Here is a 14,555-nt window from a genome sequence, read left to right as displayed (position 1 = left end):
CTTCCACAAGCGGCTTTGGCTATGCGCTTCTTAAATGACTCCATTGCCTCTTCGGCCAGGTGTAATTTGTACTTCTTACTTGATATTAATGCATTGCTCTGTGTTAAAAATATGTAAGAATAGTACTAGTAGATTTTTTGTGGATCAAAGGAGCTTAAGCTCCCAATTTCATTTGCATGGAACTACTAAAAAACCACCAATTCCACATATCCCATAATAGTAGTATAATGGCAAGAAGAAAAATTAGACATTCTTGGTTTGGCTGGGTACATGCATAAGATGCAGCTAGCTAATCCAAATGCTTTTCCAAGGCGCTCACCAATTCATACTTAATGGCATATACAAATCTCAAGCATGCAAAGTCTCCAAAGATCTTCTATAGGAAGGTACTAGAAATTAGCTTAATTCAGTCGGCACCTTTCTTTTAAGTAAAGCTCAGTTAGCTAAGATACCGATGTATCTAGAAATGATCTAGACAAATCTAAAATTAATTTGGGACGGAGGTAATACTATTAACATACGAGACTAATTAGTCAAGAAAATATAACAAAACCTACAAAATATTTGATATTGTACCTAACCTATAGCCATATAACTACAACTCTAGTGTATTTTGAGAACGACTGATCCAAAACGGGGAAATGCTGATCAAAAGGCATAGAAAAGCAACATTTTGAGAACGGCTGATCCATGTGTTATTCGTGCCTCATGTGTGAAGAAATGTTTGTCAAATGTGATTTTTAAAACTATTTGAGAACTAAAAATTGCAAATCAATAAATGTTCATAGATTTACAAAAAAATATGTATTTGAAAATACCTTTGTAAATCCAAAATATGTTCACGAACTCGAAAAAAGTTGGTGAATTGACAAAATAGTCATGGATCTAAAAAAACTCATGAACAACAAAAAAATGTTTGAGAATTTGAAAAAAGTCCGTGGATAAAACATGTTTGTGATCTAGAAAAATTGTTTGCGGATTTGAAAAACTATCCATGAAGTTAAAAATGTTGAATTGAAAAGGTGTTTGCGATTTAAAAAAAATCATGCAATTGAAAAACATTTGCCGATTTGCAAAAATGTTGAAATTCATGAATTTGAGAAATATTTATGGATTTGGAAAATACTACAAATTTTAAAATTCCTTGCGTGTTTGAAAAAAGTTCAGAAGTTTGGAAAACCTTCACTAATTCGAAAAAATTCCACCAATTCAAGAAATATTCATGAATTAAAAAGGGTAAAGAAAAAACAGAGAAGAAAAACCGGGATAAACAATAAAAAATGAAGGGCAGGTTCCTAAAACAAAACACGGAAGCTTCCCAAAACCATTCTCGTTGGTAACGCGAGTGTTTCAGTTCTAATGGGCCGGCCTATACCTTGTTATGGTAGTGGGCGATCAAGAGGGATACCGCTATAAGTGATAATCGGTACATAAGATTTTCGGCGGGGTAGCCGTGTGTTCTCCCATGGCGTTGATCTGGCCCATTGGACGAGGCGACGCTGGCGGCGCTCTGGAACCAAGCTCCGCAACTTCTGGTGTTTTGTGCTTGTGCGAGACCTGAGGCAGTTCTTGATGTATGGTGCTTGACGACCGCTACTACAACACATAGAGGACCAGGTGCGTCTTCGCATGTTCCGATAGTTGGCTTAGTTGCAGTCGACAAGCTTGATTCTCGATAGGCGCCAACATTTGATAAGAGCTTAAATACCCAACGAACTTGGCATTGGCATGCTGCACCAGTGAAGTTTTAATGTAAGTTGAATTCAAAGGAATACCTAATCACTGGCGACAACGAGCAATCATAATGTTTGTGATCTGCAAACGCCTCCATTTTATATTGAGCTCGATGTACATGTTGATTTGCGGTCTTCAAGCCATTTGTGCAGATTGGCTCACACGGGACTTATGAGTAAGTAACGAGGGTGATGTCCATACAGAGGAAGAACATCATCGTTTCAATAGTTGAATCATACATACCCGAATTTTGTCAACGGAACTCACTTATGAACACATATTAACATTTTCTATTTGAAACACTTGCACTCCTTCAAAAAAATTGGATATGAAGGAAGAGCATGGTCCACCTTATAATATACTCCACCCGTCACAAATATTAGATGTTTTAGTTGTTTTAATACAGACGACATACAGACTAAAATGAGTAAACAAACACACTAAGATTTGTTTATATAATTCCGATTCAGAAAAGTTATAACATCTTATATTTGTGAACGGAGGAAGTATTTCAAAACTGACCGAAGTGACGAAAACAACTCAGAGTACAAGGAAAGAAAAAGAGGAGAAAGAACAAAAGCAAAGCGAAAAGCTACTTCCTTTTTTTCCATTCTATTCCAAAATACCAGGTGCATGCATATAAGTTTGAAATCAACAATTAGAAAATTGACCACAAAATATATTTGATTGAAGTAACTTAGGGGAGCAAAGTTCTAAATCAAGACCAGATCGAGCATTGCAATTCAACATAGAGTGGTGGCAGCGGGATGATTGAAATGAAAAGTCGGAATTCAATCCAACAACACTACTAGTACTTCTATGCGCTAAGCATCAACCAAGCTTATTACATTCCACCTACTTCACTCTGCAACCTGATGCTAATTAAGGCTATTGCCCGGTGGCATGATCTAGCTGGAACTAGAAGAGGAGCGCCCACACCAGTAAAAGCGTAGCCAGCGACACCTGCGCCGGCGCTGGAGCTCCCGAGAACGTCAGCTGGCCACCGCCGTCGCCATGGATGTCGTAGGTCATCGTCCTGCCAGTCTGCAGCAGGCTGCCTAGAACGGACCCGCCGGTGGTCGACGGCAGTATGGTGAGGCACGTCTGCCCGCCACTGACGTTCCAGAAGTAGTTCTGCGCCTTGAGCTCCATCGTCGCGTCGGCGCCGTCGAACACCAGGGCCAGCTTGGGAACCTTCAGCTTGGAGAAGTGCTGCGTGAGGAAGCACAGGCTGTGGCCGGCCGAAGCGTTCACCGGAGCCAGGCCCTGCGATTGGACCCTGCTCATGAGCTCCCGCCTCAGAACCTTGTATGCGGCCTCCTCGAGGTAGGTGAAGGGCAGGGTGGTGCTGACGAACACCCCGCCGGAGCCGTTCGCCCGGACGTCGAAGGTCCCCGCCGGGATGCCGGTGAGGAGCTGCCCGTCCACCTGCAGGCCGGTGAGGTTGACGTAGTACAAGTACGGGTTCTGGTTGGGCCTGGCCGCCAGCAGCGGCGTGTGGCTGCCCTTAGCGTCGGCGTAGTCTCCCCAGCTCCAGCAAACGAAGGCATTGCCGTTGTCGGGGTCGTCGGGGAGCTCCATGAAGTAGGAGAACCTCGAGAGCCGGAGCTGCGACACGAGGGAGAGGGGGCCCCTGCTGAATCCGACGAAGCCGGAGGCGCCGTTGAGGTCGTCCCGCATCGTGACATTGTCGCTGCAGCCGAACACCATGCCGCTGACGACCCTGTTCCCCAAACCGAACCTGTCGGTGGCGAGGTAGCCGGACGTGTTGCCGGCGCCGTAGATGTGCTCCATGTACCGGCAGCGGGCTTCGCAGCCGTGGTCGCCGGGCTGGCAAGTCCGGTCGGCGTAGTGGATCTGGCCAAAGGAGCCGGAGTTGTTGCGCACGGATGATGGGCAGGGGGCGATCGGGGCGAAGGAGCCGGAGTGGTCGGGAAGGAAGGTGGGCGTGGGCCTGAGCCCGGGCCAGCACTGCAGCCAGACGAGCTCGCTGGAGATGTCCATGACGGCAGAGAGGGCCTGCCGCCCGACGGAGAGGTCGAAGATGAAGGCGCTGAACGTGTGCTCCGGGATGCCGAGGCCCTCCGTCAACTGCTTCGAGTTGGCCCAAGCTGCCCAACGGACACCATCGATGACGCACTCACCGCCGTCACCGGCGGCCACCGGCGCCACCAGAAGGAGAAGCAGAAGAAGCGAACAAGCAGCTGGCATTGCTGCGGTCATTTTGCAGTATTGTCTCTGGATGTACTAGTACAAGCCAAAGCTAGGCAGCTGCATTTGAGCAACAAGCCCCAGTGACCCCTATATATGCAGTACAAGCATGTTGAATTTTCCATGCGCTCTCCTAGATTTGTTTTCTGATAACCACTCATTATTATATTAAGTAAATAGTATATACATAGTACAATCAGTACAAACACATGCGGAAACTGCATGACAAATTGAACGAAGACATATCCCAGAAAATTATGCAACAAGGCTCCCAAGAAAATAAAATTTATCCAAGGTTCCGAAGAGATCTCTGCACACAACAAAACCAACAACTGTCTCCACACTCAAGCGTCGCTGAAGCGATCATGGAAGAGAACCACAGACTACAACATATCAAGATCCAAGGCAGCAACATCGCCAAATTGGCTTTCAAAACCGATGAACAGACCCGTTGCATGCAGCAAGGCACTTGTCACTGTGGCATGTCGTCGAGGAACATCCCCATGCTGGTCTAGACCGGGATCCATTGCTTCCAACCGATGAAGTCGGGGGTGAACGCTAGAACCGCCGCCGTCAGACCATAAACCCGCTTCTGGATCATCTTGTCCTGACCGATGGCACCACTATGAGAAAAGGAACCACGAACGACACAAAGAACAATAAATCTCCCAGTGTCAAATAGCCAGCAAGAAGACGGGGCTACCGGCTTCTCGACGCCGTCATGAAGATCGTCGCCGTGGAGAGGAAGAAGCCGAAGCAAATTTATTCTCCGGCGTCCTCATCACTCCGAAGCCACCAGACAAAACATAGACCCTATCTACACGAACACCATGGAAGAGGAACGGGATCATGGCTTCATCGGCATTCTGCAAGGGAAACCGCCGTCCCCTGATCGCCCTTTTCTCTCGAGTGGTTGGGGCGAAGCGTTACGATCGGCATCGATCCCGCGTTTCTGTTGCGCTTTCCTAGGTTGTGATCCCTCTTCTCCACAAAATAGATGTCCCAAGTCTTCTTTATTCATTTAGGTTAATCTTCCTCTTGTTTAAATACACATATCTGTATAAGAAAACTTTACAACACAAAACTTGCTAGATGAACAGGCCCTAGTGACTATTATATATACAGTTCACTCTCATCTTTCTAGGTTTAGGCTGTGACCCCCCTTCACAAAGTAGATCTCCCAAGTCCTTTTCAATTTTTATTTATAGGTTAATCTTCCTCTTGTTTAAATACATCTATTGGGTGAAAGCGTGAAGCGTGAAAGGATCGAAGCAAATTGGATCAATCATGAAGACGCGGGTGGGAGGAAGGATCCGCGAAATTTCTGCTTCAACCAAACAACAAAGATGGAGGCCAAGAATTACTCTACTGCTACTGCTACTGGGCAAGACGCATGCGGCACTGGCCATGGCTTTGGCTCTGTTGCCGGAAATGGTACTACGCGCTTTTGCCACAACCATGCAAGAATCTGCTCTGCTTCTACCCATGCTGCTACTCTACTCAGCTGGCACAAGGCACGACGGGTCTCTCTCTCCCCCGTCACTTTTACTCCTTCCCTTGTTCACCTTTCCACATTTTTGGCCTGCAGCTAGCACAAGGGTAGCTACCTACAGTGGAAATCAAATCAAATCACTGCCAAGAAAAAGAAAGAGTGAAAAATGGAATGAGACATGGGCACATGGCACGACTAGCTAGCTGTTCGCGCTCGAGATTAGTAGTATCACCATTGGGATATCAGGCATAAGAGCAACTCCAACAAGCCGACCCAAACGGACAGCGCATTTGTCCGTTTTTTGTCCGTTTGGGTCGGCCTTCCGCCTGGCGTCCGTTCAGTTTTGCATTTGGGTCGGCAGTGCGCCCAACGCGCCGATCCATTTCATGTCCGCACTCAACTTTAAAAAAAAGCCCGCGGCCGATCATGCCAGCGGCCATGTCTCATGCCGGCACCATGTCAGCGCCGGCATACAATGCCGGCTTCATAAAATATCACCACAGTTCATGCTGGCGCACTCGTCAGCTGGCCGGCACACATGCCAACACATAAAAATGATGGGACTTGAGTTCGACCACGCCATCGTGGCCCCCGTGGTCATGCCAGCACACCTACCGGCATACAAAAAAGACCACACTCACGTCGGACGAGCACTCCCCGGAGAGGCGGGAGGCCTGCGGGTACACGTGGAAGTCGGGCACCGGGTTGCAAGCTGACGCGCGGGGCGAGTCGGGCAGCACCATCCGAGGAAACGGCGATGAGCCGGTGCTGGCCGCGGCGACGACGGCGTTGACGAGGCCGTGCTGGCCAGGGTTTAACCCTAGCATGTAGAGCGCCTCCCTGTTGCCGCCGCGACGCGGGCATTGGTGACCTCCTGCTGCGCGGCGGCGGCCTCATCCCTCGCGTCCGCGGCGTGCTCCGGTCCTTCCTCTTGGCCTACTCCCTTGCCTGCTGTGCGAGCGTCAGCGGCTTCTTTGGCTTGGCCGCGGCAACGGTCTTGCGCGGGGCACGAGGCTTGCCTTTCCCGGAGGGGGCGGGGGCGCCGGACGAGGCGAGGGAGGCGAGGCCGGCGGCGGCGTCGAGGTCGATGGCGTCATCCATGGCAGGTGTGGGGCGGTAGCGCGCGGGCGGGAGGGTTTTTTTTGGGGGGGGGGGAATGGTGGTGGCTGCCACCGACCGACGGGCCCGGAGAGAGGAGTAGGCGCACACGCGTCAGTCTCGTGTCCGCACCGACGCAAATCCAGCTCTAAATTGGGCCGGGAATGGGTCGCCACGCGGACGCCAAGCGGACGCGCGGCCGTTTGGGTTGGCGCGTTGGGCCGCCTTTTCTATCCGCCTCGACCCAAACGGACGCCAGCGGACGAAATGGGTCGCCCCATTGGAGTTGCTCTAATGCATGTGCATGCCACTTCAACAAACCCACATTGTCCAAAACTGATATGATCAAGGGGGTGAACTCAGCTGGTGGAAACTATGCAGTTCAAAAAATAAGTGGAAATCGCAAGTCTGAAGGGGATGGTAAGTGAGAACAATTTATTTTCAGGGTTCATGTGAGTGGTGTGAGCCCTATTATTTTTTATCAATAGCATGGATGAATTTAACATCATACTGCCACTCATTATGTCATAATTTCCTTTTAGTACTTTGCACATAACTAAGAATTAGTACCTTGCGAAGCACCTTGCAAAAATATCCATTCAATGTACTCCAAATTTTATGATTGGCTTAGATCTCACTTGCTACCTTCTGGGTTAAAAATGCAATTTTGGAAATTTTTACCAAAAGAAAACACAAATCAACATAAATGTGATCAACGAAATGCTAAATTTTCCATGGGCTCATACTATGGCCTTAGCAGATAGGTGAAAAAGCCTCGCGAGGTTTGAGAAAAGTGTGCTTGTACTTTACTTTGTAATGGGTGGATCTCCTAGGATGATTCTTAGACATTAAAGTCAAACAATGAGGTTTTCTAAGGACCAATTTTTTTCTTTGTACATGTACATTTGAAAATAGACTGAAACATACACTTCACATTAGTATTGATAAATTTAACATCATATTTCCAATCTTTAAATATTTATCCAACATACTCTAGACTTTTGCTGCATGATCTAAATGACTGACTAAAGATAATGTCAATTTGTAATACTTTTTAGATCTCGTATGCTAATTTTAGGACTAAAATGCATTTCATCCTTTTTCATCCCAAAAATAGAAACTAACCTAATGTGATCAACAAATTGTAATTTTTTTTTTGTATCGGATCATATTTTGTGTGTACGCTCTAGGTAAAAAGTCTCACCATGTTTGATAAAAGGTTTTTGTACTTTGCTCTATAATGGAGGAATTTCCTAGGATGTTTCTTCGATATTCGACGGAAACAATGAGTTTCTAACGACCAATCATTTTCTTTGTACATGTAACTTAAACAATGGTCTAGATCATCTACTTTATCATTCATATTGGCAAATTTGAATTCAAGTTTTCACTCATCATGTCATACTTTGTTTTTTCCTACTTTTCAAATACATAAAAACAGAAACCTTGTGAAGCTTGCAATGATATTTGTGCAACATACTGTAGGCTTTTTCTACATAAATTAAACCTCATATTAAAGATGATTTCAAAATTTAAGATTTTTTAGATCTCATTTGGTACCTTCTAGGGTTTAAGTTCATTTTTGACATCTTTAGTCCTAAAAAATATAAATCAATCTTAACATGGTAAACAAATGTAAAATTTTGCATGGGCTCGTATTATATGTTTAGTAGATAGATGGAAAAGTCCCATGAGATTTTTTCAAAAAAATTATTATACTTTACTTTGTAATAGACCGAGACTATCCTTATTTGAAAATATTATCTAGTGCACAAAATAAAGCATGCACTGACAGTCGGGAGCATGAATGATTGTCACCGCGTGCCATATTTTACCTCTGAAATTTACCAATTTTTTCGTACCTCCCCGCCTCCGAGACCCGATGAACTCTATAACTCACCAACGCATATCCCCTTGAGAAAATGAAAAGGAAAACAACCCAAGCGCATAGGTATCCATCTCTCCCTCTGGTGAAACCCTAGTCAATCACTACATCTCTCCTTTCCCATCTAAACATATGACTCGAGTTGCCGCTAGTCGCCGCCAGTGAGGAGGAGGTGTGACGTTACAGAAAACCGTTAGTGATTTCGGTAGATAGAGTGCATGGCTGGATGTACAAGTGGGGATTACATATAGTGGGTTCTAACTAGGTTCGGGCCATCATGGTTGGGATAATACCCTACGCCTGTTTTGATTTTTATTAACAGTCGAAGCACCTCATGTGACAGGCTTATAGATGGGATGTGGTAATGCCAACCATGTGTCGACTAAAAGTTAGATGTCCCCCGATCTACCCCTGCTCTTGCCTTATAAAGGGGATAGGAGCTAGGGTTTACAGGTTTCCTAACTGACCTCGCCTCTAGTTTGCCCGAGAGGACCATGGCTTGCATGCCAAGAAGGTGATTATACGGAAGTCAAGCTTCTTGTCGAATCAAGTTCCCTTGCATGTCGCCTGGCACCCTGGGCCCAGAGCTTGGCCCCCATTGATTGGCATGTCGGCCGATGGGCCACCCCTGGTATAGTACACCATCAGTAGCCCCCGAGCCTATCTCAAGTTTTGAAATGGACCTGTCGTCTGGCTTCCTGGTCTTGAGCCCGACCCATTGATGGGCCTACCGGCCGATTGGGCCACCACTGGTACAGTACACCGTTGGCAACCCCCGAGGGATCTCTGATCCGCCGTCCCCACACACCAAGCTACCACCACCTCACGTCGAGGCCCGCCATCCGCGGGGCAACCCGTCGATGAAGCCGTCGTACGCCCCGACTGGTGAGGAGGGCAGCATGCGTCGCCCAGGGCTGCCACATCTGCCTTCGCCCCAGGCATGCCTGGACCCGAGCAATGTGTTGCCGCTGCAAGGAGCAGAGCGACCTGCCGAGGTCAACCACCATACACCCTATTGTCGCCTGCCGAAGCACCCGCACAACGAGACACAACCAACCATCGCTTGGATCCATCACTTTCAGCTCCAGAGACACTGCGAGGAAGGCCCCTACCACCAACGTTGGCCGCACGGGCTTCGCCCTGGGGCATCCTCCGGCGACGGCGCATGGAAAGGGGGGCTGCGAGGTTGGGGCTCCTATGGTTTGGATGAGGAGCGCTCTTGAGATGCCCTCGGCTGGGGCGACGCGGTGCATGTTGAAATTTCCATGCACTCTACTGTCCTAGCCTCGATCTCTCTAGGTTGTGATCCCTCTTCACACAATCGACCTCCTAAGTCTTTTTCTCATTTAGTTTAATCTTCCTCTTGTTTAGATAAATAAATTTGTAGACGAAAATAGTACAAGCTAGAACAATCTCATGGTAGAACCGCGTCGTCCGCGGGCGCGAGGTCGCGAGGAAGGCTCCACGAAATTTCTGCTTGAACCAACAAAGCGTGGAAGGATGGAGACCAAAATGACTCACATGCAGCACTTGCCATGGCTCTGGACGGGCATGCCGGAAATGGAAACCACGTATTTGTAGCAGGAAGAAGACGTTGGTGGGACGTACTCAACGTGCAAGCACCTATCCATCCTGCAGCTGGCCAAAGGCACGACGCGTCTCTCTCACCCCCGTCACGCATCCTTCCTCTTTTTTCTGCCTGCAGCTAGCACAAGGCTAGCTAGCTAGAGTGGAAATCAAATCAAATCACTGCCAAGAAAAAAGTGAGAGTGAAAAATCGAACCACGCGTGGCACGACTAGCTGTTCACACGCTCGAGATTACTAATAACCAGTGGGATGTCAGAGACAATGCATTTGGATGCCATTCATCAAACCCAAGGTTTTTTTTTCTCGATTATGATTTTTTTTTGGATAGGGACAAGAATAGCGGTTTCCGGAAAATCTAAGAATTTTATGATTTTTTTGCCCGGAATTTTAAATGAATTTTGAATTTGAATATGTTTTGCTTTAGAATGTAAAAACTTTAAGCCCTTTCTCGCACAACGTTGTAGCCGTTCGAGTGGTCAGGCTGTCTTTCCTTCCTTCGTAAGCTTGCAGTTTCGAACCACCACTCCAGCTCGGTGCTATAATATTGCGCCTTACCACCAAGCTAAGGAACATCTTATGTTTGCAAAGCCATACATGCTCTATTTGGTATGAGTTAGACAGTTAAATTCAAAATTTTAGGACGGTATTCAAGCGGAAATATCGGCCATGATTAAAAACCCTGATCAAACCCACATTTTCCGAAACCGATCAACGGGTAAACTCAAGGAAAATCATACAATTCAAAAACGAAGTGGAAATCATAAGTCGGAAGGGGATATTAAGTGAGAGCATTATTTCTGCGGTTCATGTGAGAGGTGTGAGCTATAGTATTTTATAAACAATCCGATGACCTAGACACACACACATCTATTCTATCTATGTATTATTGTTTATAAATAGTACATCACATTTTAATCAGTGTAGAGCAAATAAACTAGAAACTCTAAAAAAAGGGACATTTGGTTGTTTCATTTGCTGGTTCTCTATAATTAGATATGTTTAATTAATCGGTTTTTCTGTATATTAAAGAATACATGACAGATTGACCAGAGTAGACAAATAATCTACACAATCTCACGAAATGCAAAGCATCCAGTAGTTGATCTCTATAAGTGTAGTTGGACAATGCACCTAGGGAGCAGCGTAGTAATATACTCCCTCCATAATCTAATATAAGAGCGTTTGGATTACTAAAGTAGTGATCTAAACGCTCTTATATTAATTTACAGAGGGAGTACAGTTCAATAATTTTTCTCGTTTCCTGATGCAATATTTATTTCCGTACATATATTATTTGAAGCATGACAAATATATCTCAAGGTTATCAAAACAAACAAATAGAAATTCTGAAATGACTGGACAGTAGCTTTTACTCCTCATGCCTTGGGTACTCTACCAAAATGGATGGAGTAGTCATTGCTTTGCCAGAAAAGAAGGTAGCAGTAGCTAGTGTAAGTTTGCTTATCTTTGGAAATTCTATTTATTCACTCTGCTCCACATCAAGAATTCAAGATAGGGGAGCTCCTTTTGACTTTTACCACCCAGTCTTTTTTACCCGTGCGCTTGCGTTTATTTTACCCGGCGAATTACCCACCCACTACTGGTCCAACGCGCCCAGCCCAACTTGTTAGTGCAGGATAAGAAGACAAATCCCTAACTAAAGAGTTCCTATGATTTCTCTAAGGGGCTGGAAAAAAACTGTTTTTGAGAATTTGAGTACTTCAATAAATATATAAGTACTTGATATTAATTCAATGCTCTGTATTAAAAATATGTAACAGTAGTAGTATACTTTCTTCCTATCAAAGGAGCTCGATCAAGCTCCCAAGTTCATTTGAATGAAACTGATGAACAACCATCAAATCGACATATCCCATAATAGTTACTAGTAGTAGAATGGCAAGAGGAAATTAAAGATTCTTGGTTTGGTTGGGTACATGCATAAGATGCAGCTAATCCAAATGCTGATCCAAGGTGCTCAACAATTCAAAGATCTTCTATAGGAAGGTACTAGAAATTAGCTTAATTAATTCTACCACGGGCGCTACGTAGGATTAATCAGACACTACCATGGGGCGCTTCTCCTAGTGCCTTCTCCTCTCCGGCCGACGTTGGCGAACTTCTTCGCCGCCGAGCTGTCAAAGCTCTCTCTCGCGGTGGTAGCTCTTGCACACAAAGAACAGCAGCACCTGCGCCACCATCCCTGCCATCACCGCCGCCCACAGCGCCACCGCCATCACCACCCCCGCGGCCACTCGGAGCCAGACGCCGAGGCCCATCACGTCGTCGACCACCAGCGCGCCGAAGGCCAGTTGCACGGCCAGGATGCACCCGTCGAGCGTCAAGACGGCGGCCGGGGCCCAGGACATGCGGGCGAGGTGGAGGAGCTCCTCGCTCATGTGCAGGGCGCGGAAGCTCCAGGCGTCCTCCAGCACCACCATCACGGAGGCGACGCGCCACACCAAGCCGATGTGCCTAGCCCCGGCGAAGTACACGACGCCGCCCAGCAGTGGCAGTGCTACCCGCGCCAGCTTCACGCCGCTCTTCTCACCGGGAGCAGCGTTGAGGAGGTGGCCGTGCGCGAGCCAGGCGGAGGCGCCGGTGAGGGCGGTGTAGCCGAGGAGCAGGAGGCAGATGGCTGCGAGGCGCCCGGCAACCTGGAGCGCGGCGCTGCGGGAGTCCCCTCGGAACCTGGGGATGGTACGGAGGTCGCCGGTATCGCGGTCGTCGGTGACGCCGTAGCGCGGGGCGACGGAGAAGACGCAGCAGATGGTGGCGCCGAGCCACTGGACGACGATGACGAGGAGGTAGGCGACCTCTAGGAGGAAGAAGGGTGCCCAGTTCGTGGCGAGACGGAGGAGGCCGGCGCCAGCGTGGGAGGAGCCGAAGGCGTCGGGGAAGAGGGAGCGGGAGATGGCGATGTGGGCGAGCAAGGACAGGGTGAGCATGGTCACTCCGCCGGCCAAGAAGGCGAAGCCTGGAGGACGGGAGCGCACGACGCGGAGGGTCTTGCGGCAGAAGCCGGCGAGCCCAAGAGCCCCAAGAGCGACCTCCTCTGGGCCCCGCTCCATGTCCATGGACGAGCTGTGCTGCTGAGGGGAAAGCAAGGAACTGAGTAAGAGAGATGAGGGATGGACAGGACTGTCTAACACAGGTGGCCTTATATATACACATCTGCTGCTAAATTTCAGTCGCCACATTTCTTTCAAGTAAATCTCAGTTAGCCAATACTTTAAACATCTATCTATCTATCTATCTATCTATATCTATCTATATCTATATATCTATATATATATATATACCTATACTAATTAGTGACTTCCAAGAAATTACCACGTTAATTAGAATTTATGAGCCGTTCATCTCTGGTGGGACCAAATTATTACGGTATAGATCCATTCATATAATCTGAGGCTAAAAAAAAGAGATGCCACGTCCCTACAAATGCCCTCAAAAAATAAACTCCCACGATCCCAATATCTCAATCTCCCATGTCCTCAAAAAAAAAAAAAAACTCCCACGATCCAACTCCCCCAATCTCTTATGTTCTCAAAAAATATATCTCATGTATATCTCCCTCACAATCCAAATCTCTCAATCTCTCACGTACGCATCTCTCTCCTGTTGTGATGGGAAAAAAGAGCCAACCTAACCTAACTTACATGTATTAAAAGTCACTTTTCAAGGATCCACGTTAATCCTAGGTCTGAGTTTGTTTTGTTGGAAAAAAGGGAAACCCACGTCGATCGCCTCCATGCCACCTCCGATCTCCTCTTTCTAGCTGCCGCCTCTCAACTCCTCCTTTCTGGCTCCCCAACCCTCTGATCTACTCCATGTTGCCATCTCCATCTCCACGCGCTGCTCGCACCAGTTTAGCTTATCATTGCTAAGTCCATGCTTCCTCGATCTAGATTGGCACCCATCCACCCTCTTCTCCAAGAGTAATAAGGATTCATGCAAATCTGATGTGTCTCTTGCTAGACTTCAAGATCTATACAATTTACTTGACTGTATCTCCGTTCTCAATCTTATGTGTCCTCTACAAATTGAATCGTCCATCACTGCAGTATACAGGTAGTCAGGTAATACCAAATCCAGTCACAAGCTCCTACCCCAGCTCAAGTTTGTTGATTGTGGCCGAGCACTATCAGATCAACCGATAAAACAGGTTCAACTCCTCTAGATCCATCAGCTTTCTGCTCACTTCCCAGCTACTTTGCATCCTCGAGATATGCAATTTCATATGACGTGTGCAGAACACATCATGGCCTGAGTTGCTTGCATTTTTTTCTTTTTGCTTTGATTCCTTTCTATGATACAATTGATTGTTGCTTTTCCTACAGATATATTAGTATATACATGTTCCATTGGTTGATGCATTTATGTGATATATTCCGATCCTAATAAGCAGCCCCGATCACCTACGTGCGTAGCCTAAGATGAGTGCCAGCTAGCTCGAGGAGCTCCTGCTGTACGCATCGGGCACCGGCTCCGTCCCCGATATGTGAAGGAATGGCGCTATGCAGGTTCGATCTATATACAACTTT

At 47.0% G+C, this 14,555-nt stretch overlaps 1 protein-coding gene across 1 annotated transcript; it reads right to left on the bottom strand.

Annotated features, from left to right (window-relative positions):
• Positions 1–2,315: 2,315 nt before the first annotated feature.
• On the bottom strand, positions 2,316–3,997 carry LOC109776659 (aspartic proteinase nepenthesin-1-like). Its single transcript, XM_020335316.4, has one exon. It carries the CDS (start codon positions 3,955–3,957, stop codon positions 2,653–2,655), a length of 1,305 nt encoding a protein of 434 aa, XP_020190905.1. The 5' UTR covers positions 3,958–3,997; the 3' UTR covers positions 2,316–2,652.
• Positions 3,998–14,555: the final 10,558 nt, after the last annotated feature.

Source organism: Aegilops tauschii, chromosome 7 (assembly GCF_002575655.3).
Source record: "Aegilops tauschii subsp. strangulata cultivar AL8/78 chromosome 7, Aet v6.0, whole genome shotgun sequence".
NCBI classification, from domain to species: Eukaryota; Viridiplantae; Streptophyta; class Magnoliopsida; order Poales; family Poaceae; genus Aegilops; species Aegilops tauschii.
This window is presented reverse-complemented; position numbering and strand designations above follow the sequence as displayed.